Source organism: Microchirus variegatus (genome assembly GCF_963457635.1).
Source record: "Microchirus variegatus genome assembly, chromosome: 15".
Taxonomy (NCBI): Eukaryota; Metazoa; Chordata; class Actinopteri; order Pleuronectiformes; family Soleidae; genus Microchirus; species Microchirus variegatus.
The window spans coordinates 5,754,450-5,775,949 of record NC_139816.1 but is presented as its reverse complement, the minus strand read 5'-3'; the positions used below and the strand labels follow the sequence as shown (position 1 = coordinate 5,775,949).

At 39.0% G+C, this 21,500-nt stretch overlaps 3 protein-coding genes across 3 annotated transcripts; all 3 read right to left on the bottom strand.

The window, feature by feature from the left end:
- Positions 1 to 1,869: 1,869 nt before the first annotated feature.
- chrnd (cholinergic receptor, nicotinic, delta (muscle)) lies at positions 1,870 to 8,332 on the bottom strand. The gene is made up of 13 exons (XM_083901996.1): positions 8,213 to 8,332; positions 7,668 to 7,825; positions 6,393 to 6,538; positions 5,931 to 5,975; positions 5,734 to 5,843; positions 5,406 to 5,561; positions 5,218 to 5,327; positions 4,241 to 4,441; positions 3,628 to 3,739; positions 3,400 to 3,514; positions 3,085 to 3,295; positions 2,878 to 2,996; positions 1,870 to 2,218 (listed from the first exon to the last, which is right to left on the bottom strand). The coding sequence occupies exons 2-13, from the start codon at positions 7,726 to 7,728 to the stop codon at positions 2,036 to 2,038; spliced, it is 1,569 nt and encodes a 522-aa protein (XP_083758122.1). The 5' UTR covers positions 7,729 to 7,825; positions 8,213 to 8,332; the 3' UTR covers positions 1,870 to 2,035.
- Positions 8,333 to 8,867: 535 nt separating this feature from the next.
- On the bottom strand, positions 8,868 to 16,229 carry cip2a (cellular inhibitor of PP2A; the record flags this gene model as incomplete). Its single annotated transcript, XM_083901566.1, has 21 exons — positions 8,868 to 9,014; positions 9,090 to 9,229; positions 9,895 to 9,977; positions 10,099 to 10,212; positions 10,443 to 10,639; positions 10,731 to 10,841; positions 11,258 to 11,332; positions 11,466 to 11,649; positions 11,770 to 11,888; positions 12,028 to 12,127; positions 12,460 to 12,619; positions 12,708 to 12,858; positions 13,020 to 13,265; positions 13,628 to 13,703; positions 13,798 to 13,943; positions 14,189 to 14,311; positions 14,427 to 14,523; positions 14,613 to 14,707; positions 14,866 to 14,978; positions 15,396 to 15,543; positions 16,128 to 16,229. 21 exons carry the CDS (start codon positions 16,227 to 16,229, stop codon positions 8,868 to 8,870), a joined length of 2,727 nt encoding a protein of 908 aa, XP_083757692.1.
- Positions 16,230 to 17,951: 1,722 nt separating this feature from the next.
- LOC310937253 (SH2 domain-containing protein 1B2) lies at positions 17,952 to 20,465 on the bottom strand (the record flags this gene model as incomplete). The annotated part of the gene is made up of 4 exons (XM_083901483.1): positions 17,952 to 17,992; positions 18,156 to 18,348; positions 19,847 to 19,910; positions 20,314 to 20,465. 4 exons carry the CDS (start codon positions 20,463 to 20,465, stop codon positions 17,952 to 17,954), a joined length of 450 nt encoding a protein of 149 aa, XP_083757609.1.
- Positions 20,466 to 21,500: the final 1,035 nt, after the last annotated feature.

Sequence of the window (21,500 nt, the reverse complement as noted above, 5' to 3'; positions counted from 1 at the left end):
TGTTTCAGCGTCTATGTCAAAACCTTCATTTTCGGGTGAGCTCCAATAGTTTTTCAGATCTGTGCTATAATACTGCTTAGAGTTTGTGGACACACTAGCTTTAATTTGTTACCTGTGCAGTGTTAGGTGGTTTTTTGATTTGTTGTACTAACTGGGTTTGTATCATATACCGTAATAGGGCTGGATCACACTCAGATCAGATCAGCACTACCTCATTTCCTGCTCTCTGCATTCATTTGTACAGGACTTGATGCCTGCTGTTATTTGTTTATTTGTATTATCTCATGCTTTACTGTATCCATAGGATCTGTCAGTCAGGCGGTCATCTTTATTGTTTTGTTGGAACGTTCACCTTTTTAGATGAAACAATATTTCGTGAGTTGTTTTTTTTCAATATTTCGTGTTTATTAATGCATGCATACTGTTAAAAAGTGTTGACGTCGGCGCAAGTTTTTTTTCTCTCTCTTACTTTAGTTTGTTTTGCGTCGTCTCCGGGTTGTTCCAATATTATTGTGGACAATTTTAATTTAAATGTATATGCCCCGAACTTTGAAGACGTTAACTTCGCTAACAGATTTCTTGAACACTCACCTGCTGATCCTTGGAGGGGATCTAAATTGTGTTTTGATCCAATATTGGATCAGTCAAATCCTCGTAAATCTGACCCCCTCTATTAAAAATGTTTTTAAATTTTTTCTCCCAAGTACACCATTCATATTCTAGGATTGATAATTTTTTATCGACAGTCCTCTTAATCCATGTGTAAATTAATGGGTGGATTATTACGCTATTGTGTCCACTGTTCTTGGGGTAAATCTCCAACCTTGTCCTTTGATTGCTATATTTGGGATTCCTAACCCCTCATTTGCACTTAACTCTACACAAAAGGACATTATAGCATTCACATCCTTACTATGAAGACATTCCTTATTGTTGCATTGGAAGTCTGCTAAATATCCTTCTATCTGTAAATATACGATGAGAGGATGTACAGTCAAATTTTTCTACAAGTTGCAACCTTTTATTTCTTATTTTGCTAATTTAGAGGCATTAGCCGATTAAATGTGTGCCTGTTATTGTTTGTACCAGTAATATTTGCGCTGGTCATGTTGGGGGAGGGGGGGGGTTATTCATTGTTTGTTACTCTGTATTCTGTCATTTCATTTCATTATTTTCTCCTACATTCTTTTCACAGTGTTTTTGTTTTGTGTTATTTTTATTTTGTATGTGTATATGTGAGAGTGTACATATACATATGTTTATTAAAAAAAAGTTTAACTGTTAAATATGCTATGTTTTGTTGATATTATATTTTGTGATCGATGTGTGCTTGCAATAAAAAAATATATATATTTCTCTCCTGATTTATCAACTAAAGACACACATTTAAATGCATAAATCTAGTTTTCTCACTGTAAACTTTGTTGAGTGAGTCGAAGTGAGTCAACTGAAACCTCTATTGTTTTAAAGTAAACACTGGAGGAATTTATGTCGCATTCTTGTTTGTAATAATCTGCTCAGAACAGTTTACAAACTTCAGTCTCCTCCTGATAAAAGTCTGTCTAACAGTAAGATAAAGACGTGAACTTACAACATATGTGTTTTCCCTGGTGTCTAATCTAGATATGATACTTTTGATGTCCTGTTTTATCTGACTAACAGATTAAAACCTAGACATATTCCTGTTTACAATGAATAAACAATTATATATATATAAAAAAAACTAAAACTGATGCTAATTATATTTATATTTATATTTATATATATATATATATATATATATATATATATATATATATATATACCCATACACACACACACACATATATATATATATACACGTTTGATAAATAAAAATTTTACAATATCTACTGATTGTATGTTTATTTAAATCGCACTAATAAAATTAAAATAGTGTTAAACGTCACACAGCTATACAGCAAAAAAAAGAGGTTAATCTAATGTAATAAAGAAGCAACAAGTCACATGTCCAGTGATGTGTTAGTGTGTTAGTGTGTTAGTGTGCGATTCCCTGTTAGAGCAGACGGGGGTTCTCCTCTCTGTAGTCGTGTTTGTCTCCTTGGAAAGGCAGATGCGGTGGGTGGTTACAGATTCCCATCAGGAAAATGATGATGGTGCCGAGCGTCATGACTGGAGTGACCAGGAAGAGACAGAGGCGATCCACGGTGCGAGCGATGCCGCTCCAGTTATCCTTCTCCTGATGATTCAGAAAGGATGTATTTGTAATTCATATACACTGGGAAAAGTCTGAGGAAACTGTGTGAATGATTGGATATCACTTATTTAATGTCCGATATCACAACGTCGACAATCTACTGCTACAGATATCACACCCTTGAAGAATTACAGCTACCAATATCATAACTGAAAGTATCTATATGGGCTGATATCAGAACTTTGATTATCTGTCGTTACTGATATCACAAACTCAGGTCGCTACCGACACCAATATTACAACCTTGAGTATCTACCGATATCACAGCCTTGAGTATCTATTGAGACCGATATTACAACCTTGAGTATTGACTGAGGCCAATATCAAAACCTCGAGTATCTATCAATACCAATATCACAACCCTTTGTCTAGTTAAAGGCACTCCCTCCATTGACAGATTATTTTTTCTTAACAGAAGAAAAAATTTCTAAATTTAAGAATATTTGTCTTATTTCTAGTCGGGCTGTTTTTGCAGTGTTGCTCTGTGTTCGTGTTTGCAGAGAAACTGTGAGAGAAGCTGTGAAATATGTCCCTTTTCTATATCTACTATTGTTAAATAAGTACAGAGAAGATCGCAGACTTTGGTCCTCACATCAGTGTGTAAGGGAGTGTGTGTGTGTGTGTGTGAGTGTGTGTGTGACCTCGTTGTAGTCGTTCTTGTTTCGCATGTGTTTGATGATGTAATTCGCTCCGTCCACCGCAGGTTTGATCTCTCCGTACAGCTGGTCTGTCAAATCTCCATCTGTCTGTGGATTCACCACTACACACACACACACACACACACACACACGTTTTAGTATCTACCTTTAGAACCTCATGTGTGTGTCCTCAGATACGACTGCTCGTACCTGCAGCAGGTGTGGTCCGTGTCCTCAGTCCGTGCCTCAGCGACTGTTTCTCGAACATCAGCTCGCTGCGGGACTTGACCGTGTAGTATTCCTCTGCCTTTGCGATGTAACCCACAGAGCTGGATCGCCGCGGCAACGCCCCATCCCAGTGCGGCTCCGCGTCCTCAGGGTGGGACATGCGCAGGATCCGAGGCAAGCGCTCCAGGAAGATCTGAAGTGACAAAAATGTAGATAAAGCGTATTTACTTTATCGGAAAATATTTGGAACCACACAGAAAACACGCGTAATGTATTTACAGCAGTTAATCATTTTACCCTCTTGGTCCACTCCGACATGACGTGTGTGCTCGGCGTCCTGAAGTGCAGGTTGAGAACGACCACACAGTTCAGCACGACCACCGTGACCAACACCATGATGAACATCAAATACCTGTAAACACATCAAATAAATAAAACCTAATGAAGTACTTTCCTGTATCGCTTTCAACGACAAAGTGTTAGGAGAAAAAGCTCAGTATCAGTATCAGACTTGGTGTTACTTACTTAACAATAAGTGGCACAGACATGGACGTTTCTGGAAGTCTTTGAGAAATCAGCAGCAGGAAGACAGACTGAGCCAAGAGAACTGAGATGGACAAGGTCATCTTCTCACCGCCTTTAGATAAATATATTTACATCGTCATGTGGCTGCCAGCAAAACAAACAATATCTGAACTTGCTTAAGTCTAGGTCATCTTAAAAATAACTTAGGGATAGGGTTTGACTTGTGAACCACTCACTCTCCCACACCAAACTCCATTGAGAAAGTCAGGACCTGCTGGTCTACTGCTGCCTCTTGTGGTCAGTTTGTGTCACCGAGTTAAATCTGAACAAAGGAATTCAAATATGGAATTCACAAAATAACAAATTTGAACTGACTGATGAAGGCAGCAGTGGATCAAAAACTCCTGTGGGCTGTGATGTAAAATCACTGATTTTCTCTATGGAGTTTGGTGTGGGAGTGTGAGTGGTTTATAAACCTTAGTTTAATGTTGGTATAATGGCACAAAAGATTTCTTCCACTTAAAATGGCATAGATTCATTAAGTGACTTAAATCAGTCATTCCTGGCAAACCCAAACTTTCCCTTAAATACTGTATGAAGACACTATACTGACTGTCAGCAGGCAGGTAGTAGACGAGCGAGGCCAGAAAGGAGATGAGGACACAGGGGATGATGATGTTGACGATGTAGAAGAGAGGTTTGCGTTTGATGACCAGGTAAAAGGTGATGTCCTGGTGCTTGTTGCTCTCCATGGGGATGTGTTTGTACGTGTTCCTCTTGGCCGGTCGGTGGTTGATCTCCCACTCGCCGTTTTCTGTGTGGAGCAACGTCAGAGACACCAAAACACGGCGTGAGTGAGAATGAGAGAATGAGTCCAACGTGAGCGCTGAGAGTGATGAGCTATTTCCCAGATTAATTGATTCCAAAATAAATAAACTCACCGTCATTAAGCTGACATTGGGCAGCATTTGCTGCACAATAAGTGCATTATAATAGAACGTTTATTTTTAGTTATATTTATTGGCATAAAACTCTTAATAAGCAAATATTTCTTGACCTGTTCATGTTAACTTTATCTTAAAAATGTATTTATTTTCTTTCATTTCTATTTTATGATGACCCGTTTCATCTATTTAGTGTTTAGTTTTTTTATATATATTATTTGTTATCATAAAAAACTTATATTTCATTAGATGGAAGAAGGAAAATCATCTAAATTTATGGGCCAAAAACTGCTGATTTCTCTCTGATTTCGAAAAATCAGCATCAGCCAAAAACAAAATGGGATAAAAACCACTTGGTCGATCTCTCGATACAACAAAAACTCATGGCTGCATGTCATTTTATTCACTTATTCATTAATTTTTCATATAAAAAGCAGACTGTTGACTCAGAGTAGCAGTGTTAGAACTGTACGATGAAAAAACGCCATTCGTCATTCAACCACGCTTGATAAATGATAGATATTAAGACATTAAGCAACAAGTGTGTGTAGTAAAAGACGTGGTTTTCTCGATGAATATTACACACTGAACCTTTAAGTTCAGGGTTAATGTGGATGTCAAATCCCCTTAAAGATAAGTGTGTCACCTGTAAAACTGGCAGGGTCAATGATGATCCACTCCACCGTCCATTTACTGGTCTCGTCCGCCTCTTCCTTCAGCAACATTCTGATCTCCTTTGCGTTGTAGGTCAAAGAGCTGCAAAGCAACATGGGACATGAAGCTTCTCTATCGTCTCATTTGCCACCAATCCTGTGCGATCGTGCGTTTGTTTACGTGAATTTGAGCGTGCAGTTCTGCCAGTCGAAGGGGAAGTAGTTGACGTTGATGGAGCAGGAGGAGCGGAAGATGGCGGGAGGAAGCCAATAACAGAGACCAGAGGGGTCCACCAGCACGTTGGAGTAATATGCCACCTGGAACTGAGCGTCGTTACTGACACGAGACACGGGGAAGAGAAAATAAAAAAATAAAAAAAACTACCCTCTCAGCACCTTAAGGACAAAACTGTCACATCTGTAAAAACTATTAAATAAATTAAAAATCAAACTAAAATAATATAAATAATAATAATAATAATAATAATAATAATAAAAGAGAATCTCACTTGTTTTCCAGAACTATCTCCGGCAGCCAAACCATACTGGGCGGCAGACGCAGCATTTCAATCCCATCAAACTCTGACGAGTTCCACGACAGTCGGTAATCAGTCCACGTCTAAAACACACACACAGTTATTCTCATTTGAACACCGATGGGGTCGATTCAATACGGAGGAAACATCATGTCAATATTTTCACGTACATGATCGATCCATACGTTCGTCAGCAGCGTCTCGTCCACTTCTTTCTGCACGTGAACGACAACAAACGGAAAGATTTTATCGATTTCATTTACAAGAAAATACACAAAAATACAAAAGAAAAATAAATCTGTACTTAAAGAGAGAGAGAGACAGGGAGGAAAAAAGAGAGAATCAAATAGAATGGAACAAGCCAACAGTGACAATTTATTTTGGTGTGAATCTTAACACACACAGTCCAGGAACGTTTACCAGTTAGCTCCTTTAGCGCCGTTAGAGCGCCTACAGTCGAACTGGAGCGGTCTGTTTATTAAAGGAAAAGAGCAGCGCCACAAATAACCAGCGTACCTGTGTACTGCGTATGCGTGCCTCTGTTTTTAAAGTTTAGCGTTACTTTAGAGACTAATTTTAACAATCCGGAGTCATGTGCCCAGCACTATTTTTCTGTATGTAGATGTATGTACCAGAGAGATGAGGTTGGAGAGCGTGAGGGCGAGGTAAACGTCGACAGCTTCCTGCTGTGTCTCCACTGGACGCAGCTCCTTGTTGTATCCCCGCTCTTTGAACAGGTGGTGGATGAGACGCTCCTCCTCGTTCCTGCACCAGCACTCTGACACACACACACACACACACATGGGTTAGCTACACTCAGGACTTCAACCAGTTCCTTTAAAAACACTCAAAGTCACTTTGCATCTTAAATAAGAAGTTAAATCAAACAAAAAAGTTAATATTATAAAATTAAATGGACATATTCAACATTTGATTTGTTTGGGGACCCAGAAAAACCCACACACAGTTTGTTTCCATGACTTCAGAGGACATTACATTGACCTACATTCATTTTCTGGAGATTTAAGCTAACCTAACTACCACTAACTTAACCATAACACGGGAGCGTGTGTGTGTGTGTGTGAATACTTTCTTGCTGCTCATATTTCAGACGCTCATAGCAGCTGCTCAGCTTCAGACTGGCAGTGACAGACATTTCCCTTCTATGTGCAGCCATGTTTGTTTCTTTATGTACATTATATTCTCATCAGATCACCTAATTCTGTCACAACGGCCCCGTTTCTCATCCTCGTCATTTTAATTCTGACAACGAAAGCATTGGAAATGAACGAATGCATCATGTGCATAAACTGAACTGACAATTGTTTCTGTCACGGGTTGCACCAAATTGTCTCAAAGAATAATAATAAAGAAAGATAAGTTAAATTGAGTGCTTTTTAAACAAAATTGTTCACAAAAAGGTCAAGTTTCTGCAATTTATTAAGGTTGTTTGGTTCATAAAATGTCAGAAAACTGTCGATCAGGGTTTCCTTAACCTTGAAAGTATTCACATTTAACAAGCTGAAAAATCAGGAAAACATGTATTTATGTACAGTAATTACTTTAAGTGCTTAATTGTCGACTTTCATGTCAGAAAAATGGCTTTCACACATGTAAACAACAACAAAAATCTGATCAGATTAAATACTAATTTTTGTTATTTTACCTACAACAGGCATACAGTATATCTCACAGAATGTAAATAATGCAGAATAAATGTGTTCAAAGGCAAATGCTGTAAGAACAATGTATTGCAACTTAAATGAATTTTAAAAAAGTGGCTTTATTATACACATTAAAAACTAAAGTGATACAAGTGTTAATTTTTAATTAAAAACGGTATAAAATAACAATGTTTTCTCAGCGATGTGATCACTTTTGATAAAAAAAAAACAATTCAAACTCACCAGATGAGAAGAGAGTGAGGAGGAGGGCAGTAGAGGACAGAAGTGCTCGCTGGAGCGCCATGGCCTAACGACAATGACGACTGTGGCTGCTGCTGCTGCCAAGGAGCGAAGAGCGTCAACGTCCAGAGACCTCAGAGAGAGTGAGTGACAGTAGGCAGCTGCAGAAACACAGAGGAGAAAATAGAAAAGAGGCAGAGCAGGCGGCTACTGTCACCTCCACTCTGTGGACACGAACACACACACACACCAGCTGTGAGCTGAGAAAACAAGGATTTGGTTTCACGCTTTATTACTAATGCACCAAAAACTAACAATTTACTACTTTGCTATCAATAAATAAATAACTTTGTTTGTAGAAGTTGACTGATATAGGTTTTTCCCTATGGCAACAAAAGATTTAGTAGTTTTTCACCTCGACTCTGGGAGTCAGGAATTGAACCCACAACCTTCTACCACTGAGCTGCAGCAGTAAATTACAGCCTACTGTAAATTGCACTTATTGTTATTCAATATTATTATTATTAGAAGAAAAAGAAGTTACTCACCCAGAGAAAGTGAACCTTCAGATGACGAACACAACTTCTAAATCAAATGAATGAACGTTTCAGTCCACTAGATGGCACCAAATGTGAGTACATGCCAGTACATGATGTCACAAATTGTATTCAAATTCTGTCAATTTTTTTAACTGAGGTTACAAATATACAAACTGTTTGTGGATGTCGTCATGTAGAAAAATTGGGAAACAGAGGTTTAAAGAGGAACAAAAGTCTAATTCTCTCTCAAATCACTGATTAACATTTTCATTATTTACCCATTCTGGAATATTTGGACAATAATAAATAATAAATATGCATTTTTTTGCTAAATTAAATATTTTGTACCTGTCCTAAAATATCCACAAAGAGTTTTTTTGTTAGTGGAAATATGAATCCAAAATCATTTATTAAACAAAAAAATAAAAACACACAAACACAGTAGTTTTTAATCTGACTTTTTTTTTTAAAAATACCATTATTTATTGAACAGTGGGGTCCAGAAGTCTCCGCACACAAACGTGTGTCTCAGACGTATGGACTTGACTGTAGTTATTTACATGTTTTATTTGGTATAAAGGGCTTAAAATAATTAAGATAACAGTTCATAAAAAGTGTTTATTTTTGTTCCCCTCCCCCACTCATCTGCTGCAGCCGCGGCTCCTCACAGCGACAGGTTGACGTCGCTCTTCATTTTGCCGCTGCTGAGGCTGTGGATCATCGCGATCATGGACGAGTGTTTGCTCAGCTCGTCCTCTTTCTGCTTCAGCTTGGTCTCCAGCTGACTCTTCTGCAGCTCCAGAGACGACGCCTGAGGAACAGTGATAAGGTTTAATGAACGTTTATTACACGTTTGTTTTTAGGTTTTAACGCAGTGTTACGTTACCTTGATGCTGGCGTCCTTCCTGGCCTGCTCCGTCTTGTTCAGCTCCTTCCTCAGGACGTCCACCGTCTCCTCCAGCTCGCTCCTCTCTCGATCCTTCTCCTTCCCCTTCTCCTCCTCAGCGCGCAGCTCACCTCGCAGACCTGACAGAAAGGCCAATCGATGCGTTATCCTCAATGTGACCACCAGGTGGTGACACAGATGTTCGTCATCATATTCAAATGTAAGTGCAGCCAATCGGATTGAAAGTGCTTTACACCCACTTTTGGCAGAGTTGGATTATTTTACATCATAGATTCATGTGGACTAATCACCAAGTAGCCCTAATTTATATTCACAGGGAGGAGGAGTTAAAAATTCAAGGAGGTTTGACTATTGGACACAGAATTAGAACACGACCCCGAGTGAGGAGAAGTCAAATAATGAATTAATTTTAACTTCAGGATTAAACCCTGGAACATTTTAAATCGAGAAATGAAGCATGGAACATGGATTTTTAATTCGGGATTAAAATATAGAAAACATATCGTTTAACATCAGGTTCAAACAATGGAACATGGATTTTTACTACAAGCTTAAAACATGGACCATGGATTTTAACTTCAGGATTAAATCCTGGAACATGGATTTTAATTTGAGGAAAAAACCCTAGAAAATAGATTTTTAATATCAGAATTAAACCCTGGAACATAGATTTCTAATTCAAATACGTTAAGAAACATAGAAAACATCTTTTACTCCAGGATTAAACCCTGAACCATGGATTTTTCACTTCAGGAATGAATGAGTGGGTTTAAGAGTGACTGACCTGTGATGTCGCTGTTTTTCTGTTGTAGATCTGACTGTAGAGCTCTGATCTCCTCCTCCCTCTCCTCCAACACCGATGCCATCCTGAGACACAGAAGAAGCAGAAGAGACGACGGCTGCATGAATCTTATACTTCAAATGTTTCAGTATATGTCGTGTTTGTATAAAAACAAAGACGACAGGGAGGAGTAAAGGTGTGGTTTACTTCTCGTGCTGCAGCTGAAGAGCTTCGTGGTTCTTCCTAAGAGCGTCGTTCTGTTTGGTGGCGGTGATGTGAGAGATCTGCAGATCCTTCAGCTGACGCTCGCTCTCACTGAACCTGCAAAGCACAAACAAAACCCTGTTACACATCTGAACACAGAGATTTGATTTTATTGAATGTGAATATTTTCTGGTTTCTTAGCGCCATGTAGCAAAGAAATCAAATGATAACACCAATGTGAAACCATCATGAAAGATCAGGCAAAACACACAATTTTATTAACTGTTTTCCTAATGTTTAAATTTGGTGAACAGCTCCATAAACCCTGCTGACTCTCTGCCTCTGACCTGTTGAGCAGAGCGTTGTAGCTTCCCTTGAGGGACTGGTGCTCCTCGGAGTCCCGCTGCAGCCTGGCGTTGTGCTGCAGCAGCTCCTCCATGTCGACCTTGGAGCGCTCCACCTCCAGAGCCTGACCACTGAGCTCCACCTGCAGGTCCTCGCGTCGGCGCTCGGCCTCCTTCAGCAGAGAGCCGAGCTTATGAGCCTGGAGAAAAATAAAAACAAACATGTTTCACAGAGAATCAAAACAAAGTAACATCAACAAAATGTCACGTTAAATGTGTGTAAAACATCACCTCGGCCTCAGCTTGAGCTCGCTGGACGCGAAACTGAGCGATGAGACGGTCGGACTGAGAGAGAGCCGCAGCCTTTGCCTCCAATAAGTCCTGCAGGCGGCGCTCCTGAGCCTGAATTTGAGACACAGTGTGTGAGAAACAGAGAAACCCCATGTGAAATCTAAAACATCACTTGTGTTATCTGTGTTGTCTATAATTGTTAGATTTGACAAATTCATGCTCATAATCCTCTGATTTACAATAATCACGATTATAAGCATTTAAAACAAGTCTAAGAAACAAAAATGGGTCTAAAAACAAACATTTTAGAGTTTTGAGCATAGAAAACTGGAAAAACAAGAGAAATTTGAATGGAAAAGGGGAAAAAAAAGTAGAAAAAAACAGACTTTAAAACCCATTTAATAACTTTTATTCAATTAAAATCATTGTCCTCTGATCACAGCACCTTACAGGCTTAGAAATAAACATTTTTCAAAGGTAAAAATCATTAATATAAACAGTGTATAGCATCACGATAACAAACTCACCGCAAACGCAGAGAGCTTCTGCGCATAAACGTCGATTATCTCAGAGACGTGCGAGTCCTTCACCTGCTCCTGAAGCTACAAAAAAACAACTGATTCTTCTTTTATCGGAATATTTTACGTGATTCAGTTATTCACTGGGAAAAAATATACATAATAACAAAAGCAAGTTCTTTCTGGATGTAAATCTTCAGTTTGAGAATCCATGTACCTCCAGTCCGTTCTGTATCTTCTCCACCAGACTGTTGACTCCCCTGCTGGAGGAAGTGGAAGAGTCCAGCTGGCTGGTGTTTGTCCTGGGAGGCGGGACTTCCTGCACCATGGCAACACGTTTGACCGACAGCTCCGCCTCCCTCAGGCGGTAGGAGTTGTTGGCGGCGATGCTTTCACCCAGACTTCAACAAGAAAGTGTGACAGATGAGATAAAGCAACAGTAAAGGATGTTATTATTATTATTATTATTACTATTATTATTATTATTAGAGTAAAGGTGTAGCTTTGAGGCGGTGACTCACACTGATGAGGGGAAGTCTGGTAGAGGAGTAGCTTCAAAGAGCAGAGAGATTCCAGTCTGCACTCGCTCTCTGTGGTGAGACGTCAGAGCCACAGACAAAGGAGTCACAATCCTCTGATCCTGAGAGACACAAACATACAGGAGGAGACATCTTTAAGACATTTTCTATTATAAACACCAGTAGTCCTCTTGTGGCTCGGTTTGGTATTGTTTTCCATGACTTCATAGTTCCTGCACAACGTGAGTAAATGTGTGTTACCTGTAATATCCTGTAGAAGCTGGTCTCCATGTTTTTCACCTGCTGCCTCAGTTTGCTCATCAACTCCAGAGTTTTCAGCAGAGCATCTGCACACACCTGACTAAACACACACAAATAAAACATTTAATTATAAAACATTTAAAATTATTTAAATATTTTACATTAGTCAAAAAAAATTACAGCAGAAAGCGGTTTAGTAAATAAGCAGGATAAACGTGAGTCCTAATAATGGAAATTAACAGTTTGAGAGTTTTTTATTATTATTTGAACAGGTTTTCAGATTTTTCAGCAGCTACTTAAATGTGAATATTTACTGGTTTCTTTGCTCCACATGACAAATATTCAGTTTATTATCACAAAGGAGCAAAGACACCAGATAATATTAAATTAAGAGTCTGAAATCTGAGAAGTAATTTAATTTAAAACGCTCACCTGAGATCGTCGTCAGATCCAGGCGGGACACAGGAGAGCGGACTGTTGCTACAGCAACAGCAGAGCAGGGACTCGGCCTGTGAGAGGCAGAGCTGAGCGCTGACCTGACGGGACACGATGGATCTGGTGGAGTCGTCGGTGCAGAGTAGTGGAGAGAGGAGTTAAGGCTCCACCGACGAGCAGAAAGAGTCACAGGACGAGCAGAAACACACAGAAGAAGCCACGTTGAAGGATATTGAGCAGCAAACCCGTGACGTGCGTGATGCGGTGGCAGTGTTTTCTCAGGTGAGCGTCTCCTTTTGAGGGATTGAGGCCCTTCAGCAGCTCCATCAGGACAGGGAGCAGCATCTCCACGAAGCTCACCACGCGATCGGGAACATTGTCTGCTCCCAAAGTCTCCTGAGCAGAGAAGAGAAAACACGATGGAAACAAAACACGCACAGAGATATAAGTAGAACATGCTGAAAACTACAGCATGTTTTGAAAACTGTTGCTTACAATGAGAGGGTCATCCATCTCTTTTTCCCATTTTAAAGCAAATCTGTATAAAAACCTTGTACCTTCAGCAGCTCATGCAGCAGACTCAGGGCCTGGAGAGAGCAGGACTCGGCGCCCTCCACAGGCGAACTCAGCCACTGCACCAGAGCGAGTCCAGGGTCTTCTTTGCCTCGAGCTGCTGCGTCCACCCCTGCTCCAAGCCTTCTTCCTGTCACTCTGAGTTTGGCTGCAGCCGGTTTGAAAACCACGTCGCACAGGAGCGAGCGCAGACCTGAGACACTGCACATGGCCAGCAGGAGCTCCAGAACCTGCAACACACACAGAGGATTTCTATAATTTGACTTTTCTTTAAAGCTACATGAATAATTTACCCTGTGTTTTGTCTTAGATTTGGAGATTTTGAAGAATTTTCCACATAACAACCGTAAAAATTGTGAATGAAGCATTTCCAACTTGGGATAATTGTTTTTATTTGGATAGAAAATCAAACAAAAAAAATATATAGATATAGATATATCTATATATTTTAACTTGGGGATTTAAATGTAATTTGTGAACAGTGTTTAAATTATTATTTAACCAGGAATTTACCTGAATGCTTGTACTGACTCATGGAAAAAGTAGTGTAAATTCAAAATCTGACCTAATGTGGTCGCTGGTCTGCTCTCACCTTGGATGCAGAGTCTGGGTCTTTTGACTGCAACAGTCCCAACACCTGAGACACACAGGCTGAGAAGTGCTGATACCTTTAAAAAAAATGAATAAATATAAACCCACAGTGAGCAAAACACTGACAAAATAGAAATCACAGAGGGACTGTACGTGATACAGATCACAAACCTGGTGAGGAAGTCAGCTATTTTAGGATTCTTCAACAAATCGACCAAAAGGTCAACGGAGTATTTTCTGGTCAGAGTGCCGTCGCCGTTCACAATGATGTTGAACACGAGCTGGAAAGTTTGGTGGATGTTCTTTGCGTCGAACAGCTGTGGGAGAAAAATTTTAACACACCGGTTAACAAAAAGAAGAACAGAAACTGGCCTGGGCTGCAGAGATAATCACACCTTGGACTCCAGCATCTACGCGATTAACAGCCACACGTTAATTCGTTCTTTGAATGAATACAGTTGTATTACGCTTACTTTAATTCTTATTTTCTCAAAGGAACATATGAATGAAAAGGTATGATAAAACAATAATACACATATATATATATTTCCCCCTCTCCTACCTTCTCTCCGACCTTCTCGTTCAGCGTGAGGCTGGACAGTATGGATAACGTGAAGACCACCACGGTCAGACTGTTGTGAGCCAGGAAGTTGATCAGTGTGCGGTAAAAGGGCTTCACATTGTCCTAAAAACAAACACACACACACAAGAAAAAAGTTGTGATATCGATGAAGCCATGAGCTGATAATTCCTGTTAAAGTTAAGGTTAACGATAATCTGATGAATTAACACAGACTCACCTGGGACTTGATGTGTATCTGCACCCAGTGGTTGCCACGACAAAGGTTGGCCATGAGACCGAGGCAGGGCATGATGATGTCATCGTTGTGAGACTGGCTGTGGCGATAGCGTAAAAAAACAAACATTAAGAAAGCTTACCAGGGAGAGAGGAGTTTTTATCATCTCATAGTGAAGTGTGTTTTTACATGTTAGTCATGAGGAAAGCCACAAGCTCATGGACATAGTTTGTCGACTGGAAGATGCAGGTGTTGTACGTCAGTTTCTGTAGCACCTGCAAACACTGGAAAACAAATAAAACATTAATATATTAATACATATATATTTAAAAATATGGGTCACCATGTAGAAAGTTTGGGAAACACTTGTTGCTGTCGTATATGGATAATTCTGCTACGAAATAGTGACACCCTCAATTTAAAGAGAGGTGCTGGACTTTACCTGCAGTACCACTGGCTCTCCCGGGGTGGCGCTGTGGCAGTGGATGACAGAGGCCAGAGTGCTGGTGAGGTTGTAGCTGCTGTGAAGCATCTCACGACTGTCATCATCACTGGCTGAAGGAGAGTGACGACAAGTAAAGGGATTGTGTTTCACAAAGTGCTGCGTTTTCAGTCACGTCTGGTATTAAAGGGATAGTTCAGGTTTTATGGAGTGGGGTTTGTATGAGGCAATGACACAGGGTCAGAGCTGGTAAAACCAGATTTTGAACAGGGACACTTGCTCCCACTGAAAGCGTGGCTACCAGTTACCGGCTTAAATGCACAATATCTTAATTATATGTTGGAAGCAGATGGACTTTTCCAACAGGAAACTCACGTTTGTAAACCACTCACTCTCCTGCACCACAGAGAAAATCTGTTTTGTCACTGAGGTTCATCCGAACAAAGGATTTTGAAACTCTGAAGTCACAAAAAAAAGCCTGAACTATCTCTTTAAGATTATGGCACTGATGTGGCATCAGTGTACATTACCTAGCTGTGCCAGCAGGGAAATGATGGAGCTCTTCAGAGTGGGGTTAGTGTTTGGGCTTCCAGCCAGCTCCACCAGTCCACTCACACACTCACTGGGTAAAACCTGCCCTGATGACAGCAGCTGGTCACACTTCAGGCCTGAAACCTCCTGCAAACAAAAACACAGTCAGTGGCGTAATCAAAATGACCGTTAATACACATAATGTAACAGAACTCAACCCACAACATTAGCATTTCATATATCTCCTTCTGTAATCTGTTGAAAAAAGAGTGGGTACTGTGTATTACAGTCTGTTATTTAATGTGTATTTGTGTAGTATGTTATTTGTTTACTGTCCTATGCTGTAAAGTAAAGCTGGATATTAATTCATTTTGGTGGAGTTCTGTTGAAGGGGTGGGACAACCTAAGTTGTTTTTCTTCAGCCCATGTGATCCAAGGTCTGCAGCCACTTTCTTTCTTTACTTAGCTATTGCACATGTTCGAAAATAAAATGTTTATTTATTAATTCACATTTAACCACGATAACCTGGATAAGCGGTATAAGATGGATGGATGGATTTAACCAGAGCATACACATTGTTTACATTTAACCACTTTATCTGGGAGATTTACAGGATTTACCTGGATTTTTACAGGCTGTAAAACCACACATGACAACCCTAAATGATTATGAATCACATCAGCCTTTAAATTGATTAATAGTGTGAAGCTGACAGGCAGCAGCGACAAACCTCCACTTGTTTTTGTAGCTGTGCTGCGTTTTCTGTCGTCCTGTTGCCTCTGTACTGCTGTATGGCCAACAGCAGAGACTTCAAACACGTCGCCAGGTCCATCCTGCACAACAGAATCACTAATTAGACGCGTTAACGACACAATTAACTAGCAAAAAAAGCGACCTCCATTTTGAAGTTCTAAGCTAACACTAGCTTACAGCGTAATTTACTACTATTTAACGACGACGACAACAACATAGTTTTAACGTGTAATACAACTGTTAAACCTAACTATGTGTGTCTATAACAACATGACACAAGTTCGTGTGTTTTTTTTGTTACAGAATACCTGCGATATTTGTACTTTTATCCAGAAACGTCAACAACAAGCGGCGTCAGAGCAGCGGCCACTTCCTCCCGCTTCGAGCTTCAAAACCGACGTGGAGCGTACCATGTGTTAGAAAGGGGGAGACGTACATCTGGATCAATATTAATCTAATTCAGAAATACAATTTATTATATAAATAAACAGATTGAAACACTTGTCTAATTATTTGTATGGATAAAATGTATTCAAAACGTTTAAGTGCGAGTCTTTGGTTCATAAGACTACAGACCACAAAAGAACCCCCACCCCCCAGTTACATATGATGGGAAAGACGCGAGTCACGTCACCCGAGAGGCGGAGCAACAACCAGACGTAACTTTAAAAAATAAAATAAAACAAATGGTGTTTCATATTTGTTATGTAAAATAGAATATAGTTACTTTATAATGTATATAAAATCAAAATAATTACATTGAACTCTATCAAAAAATACTATTGTATCATTTCATGATTCCGCGTTCTGCATTTATTTCATCAGTTTGATCCCCATGTTCTCAATTATATGTCAGAGTCATGTTTTATCACCACGAACAAAAAAGAAAAGGGCACAAAAAACACAAATATTAATCATAATTTTAATAGTCAGCAAACTACAAAAACAACATTATCATATTGTAAATTTCACATTACTTTCAGTGCTTGTTTCATTTTATATTTCACTTTGGTGGCACATACGGCAACTGATAATTAATAATAAGGCAACCAAATATCTGTAATAAAGAAAATAACAAATCTTATACGACAAGGTTCATTTAAGATGACATGTACAATTTATTGCTGTTATACATTTGCTGTGTGTCTGCAGACGCTCTTCTTGCTTAGACCCCTTTTGCTTTGGTTGTGGGTGAGAAAACAGGAAGTCTGATGACCACACAAACAAAAGTACAAAAAGGTGGCTTTGCATAAAACAATATAACATTAAAACAATACAAAAAAAAGAAGCTCTTGTCCACTCAGGTGACATGTTAAGTGCGTGTGCAAGTCACAGGAAATGAAATGATTGAATAGCAAAATGAAGAACCTTACGAGCAAATGTATTTCATGGAGTAAATAACATTTTCACAACTATAAATACAGATATTGTGAGTAAAACATCATCTCTGTATCATCTCATTTAACAACAAAACCTAATGTAAGAGTCCACTCTTACATTAAGACTAAAGACTATTTTTCAAAGCCACAATTTATTTCCTGGGTGCAGCGTCGCCTCTCCGCTTTGACACTTAGGTTAACGACAACATGTTAACAGGAAACAAGTGTCAATGAGAATCTTTCTGTGTGCAGTTCAAATGCTCTCCCACGTGTCTACGTTGGGTCCAAAAACATGCAGAACGAACGTGTGTCATTCTGTTAGCTGAGATTTCAAAAGTTCCCTTTGAAAAACTCAGCTGATGGTTGAGCACAGCTGATGGTTGGGTGAACGGATGGAAGGATGAAAGGAAATGTGTTCAAAGTTACTCAGGCAGAACTTCAACGTAATCAGAATCTGGAATATCTAGAAGAAGGAAAAAAAACACATGAATCCATCTGAAACGCTGTGAGTATATATATATATATATATATATAAAATATCATTTTCAACCAGTGGTTCCCAAAGACTGGTTAAGAAAGTCAAGAAATATGTTCAATTACATGTACTTTAATAAAATGTGTCATACTTTCATAATCGTTCTCTTGTGACACTTCTCTGGGTGAATGTTCAGGTGGTATAGTGGGACTGCGGATCAACAAGGCCGTCTTCCTTTTCACAGAATGGCGCAGGTGCATGGCCAAACCCTGGTTCCTCCTCTTAAAGTGAAGAATCAGATCGTCCAGAGTCTTGAAGAACGTCTCTGCCAGACTACCTGCTGTCTGAGAGCGGAGGGAAAGTCACAACTCTGTAGTTTCAACTTCAGTGCAAAAAAAAGAAATATAAAAAAGACCGTTGTTTCAATTTCACTGCAGTAAACTCACTGTAGTTTCAACTTCACTGTTAAAAAAAATCACTGTACCTTTAGCTTCACTACAAAAAACCTACCGTAGCTTTAGCTTAACTGCAAAAACCCTAGTGTAGCTTTAGTTTCATTGCAATAAACTCACTGTAGCTTTAGCTTCACTGCAAAAAACCTACTGTAGCTTTAGCTTCACTGCAATAAACTCACTGTGGTTTCATTTTCACTGTAAAAAAAATTGCTGTAGCTTTAGTTTCACTGCAATAAACTCACTATAGCTTTAGCTTCATTGCAATAAACGGGGTCGTACCTATGTTCCCCGGGTCCTATGTTCCCCGTTTTTCCAAAAAAGGTCCTATGTTCCCCACTTTGTATGTGACAGGGGAACATAGGACCCTTTTTTGAAAATGGGTAGGGTTAGGGTTAGGTTTAGAGAAAGGGTCCTATGTTCCCCGGTCACATACAAATCGGGGAACATAGGACCCGGGGAACATAGGTACGGTCCCGCAATAAACTCACTATAGCTTTAGCTTCAATGCAATAAACTCACTGTAGCTTTAGCTTCAATGCAATAAACTCACTGTAGCTTTAGCTTCAATGCAATAAACTCACTATAGCTTTAGCTTCACTGCCTTAAACTCACTGTGGTTTCATTTTCACTGTAAAAAAAATTGCTGTAGTTTTAGCTTCACTGCAATAAACTCACTATAGCTTTAGCTTCAATGCAATAAACTCACTATAGCTTTAGCTTCAATGCAATAAACTCACTATAGCTTTAGCTTCAATGCAATAAACTCACTGTAGCTTTAGCTTCACTGCAATAAACTCACTGTAGCTTTAGCTTCAATGTAATAAACTCACTATAGCTTTAGCTTTAATGCAATAAACTCACTGTAGCTTTAGCTTCATTGCAATAAACTCACTGTAGCTTTAGCTTCACTGCAATAAACTCACTGTAGCTTTAGCTTCAATGCAATAAACTCACTATAGCTTTAGCTTCAATGCAATAAACTCACTGTAGCTTTAGCTTCATTGCAATAAACTCACTGTAGCTTTAGCTTCACTGCAATAAACTCACTGTGGCTTTAGCTTCACTGCAATAAACTCACTGTGGCTTTAGCTTCACTGCAATAAACTCACTGTAGCTTTAGCTTCATTGCAATAAACTCACTGTAGCTTTAGCTTCATTGCAATAAACTCACTGTAGCTTTAGCGTCACTGCAATAAACTCACTGTAATTTTAGTTTCGCTGCAATTCACTTCACTTATACATGCGTACTAATAGGTGGTATATTCAATTTCAGTCATAAATTGATATTTTAATGACTTCTATACACACAATAAACAGTATTAAATGTGCAATGTGATCATAAAGTATCATAAGTAAATGGAAGTTTGTCAAGTGTGTGTTTATTTACCATGAGAGTGTATTGTCCAGTGTGTGTCGGAAGCACTCTGTACGTGTACACCACTTTCTTTTTACTGCAGAGAAAGGAAAATAAAAATAAAAATGATACAAATAATTTGTAATAAAATTAAATACTTAGAACTTTCTCCCTGATTGATGTAAAACCTTTTGTGTTTCCTCTTTCTAGGTTTGTGTCTAAAATTATAACTTTGCTTTGTCTCAAATGTAAACACAATGAGGAACTGGGAAAATGAGGAGGTAGAAAAACAACCACAATAAAAATGAAAATAACCAGACTTTTTTTTTCTTTTCAATGACAAATGAAAGAAAATACTTTGTTAAATATTACATGGCATCATATTATGTCATACAACATATCTTATTCCCTGAATAACAGATTTTGTACAGGGACAATTTAGTTTTAATCCCTGTGTGAGATTAAAATGACCTTGAATTAAGTGAAAGTGAATGACTCACTAGACACAGAGACACTTGGCTCCCTGGATGGTCTCACTGTCTCGGATCAGGTAAGCCCCGTCCTTGTTCTTCTTCCCCAGGATTTCCTCGCACTCCTTCTTGCTGATGGCACCGTGGTAACACACCGGCACAGCTGCTGCTGCTGCTGCCATGGTGAGGAGACACATCCACCTTCTGCTGCCTCACAGCAGGGGATCCTCGTCATGGAGACGGACGTCCAGTCTTGGTGGTGAAGAGAGTGGAAGGCTGATGCTAACAAACAGAGACAGACAGAGAACGAAGAAGAAAACCACTGAAGTGGTCTTCGCGTCATCATCACAGGAAGTGTGTGGTGGTGGAACAAGCTTCTGAGCATCAGAACACTCAAGTATACTCAAAAATACTGGAAAAAAAAGAGGTATAAACTATTTTAAATGATCTGGATTTAAGAGATTTAAAAGACTGTACAGTCTCAAATAGATGGTGATTCTTGATTTTGCAACTGTACACAGTGTGTGGAAAAAAGTGAAATTACTCCCCTGATCATAAACTAATATTATATATTATTTCAATAAATAAAACATACAAAAAATATTTTTGTCCTTATTAAAATAATTAAAAAACTGGACTTGTCACACATTTTGCCAACTTATATATAAATATACTATATATATATATATATGTACAAACACACACAAATATATATATTTGACTCGGAACGTACAGCAAAAAACGGGCAAAAAAGCACGGACTGTACCTTTAAAATCATTGGAGAAAAATATGCAGTGTTTTTTCCCCCTGATTAATATAGGTTTTAAAATCCCAATGTCATCAAAATCAACATGTTATGTTTATGTTGCATTAAAATGTCATTATCGGGGAGGTTGTTTTTTTGGAAGTAGACATTTTTGTCCTAAATGCCTTAATAGTGTAATAATTAAACTGAAGCCTGACTTTGATTTGAATTGATTTAACTGTCTTAATCAGAATTAACACATTTTAACCATCTCGCAATAACTTCCAGGTCGAATCTATCACTAAACTTGAATGAAGGAAATATTCAGAAGCGGATTTTTAATTAAATTTTTTAAGTAAGTTATTCTTTGTATTTTATTGTGTGTTTTTGTCGCTCAGAACCAAACGAGTCAAGAAGACAACAATTCCCATGATTCATGTCGCCTCCCGATGTCATCAAACTAGGCCGTATT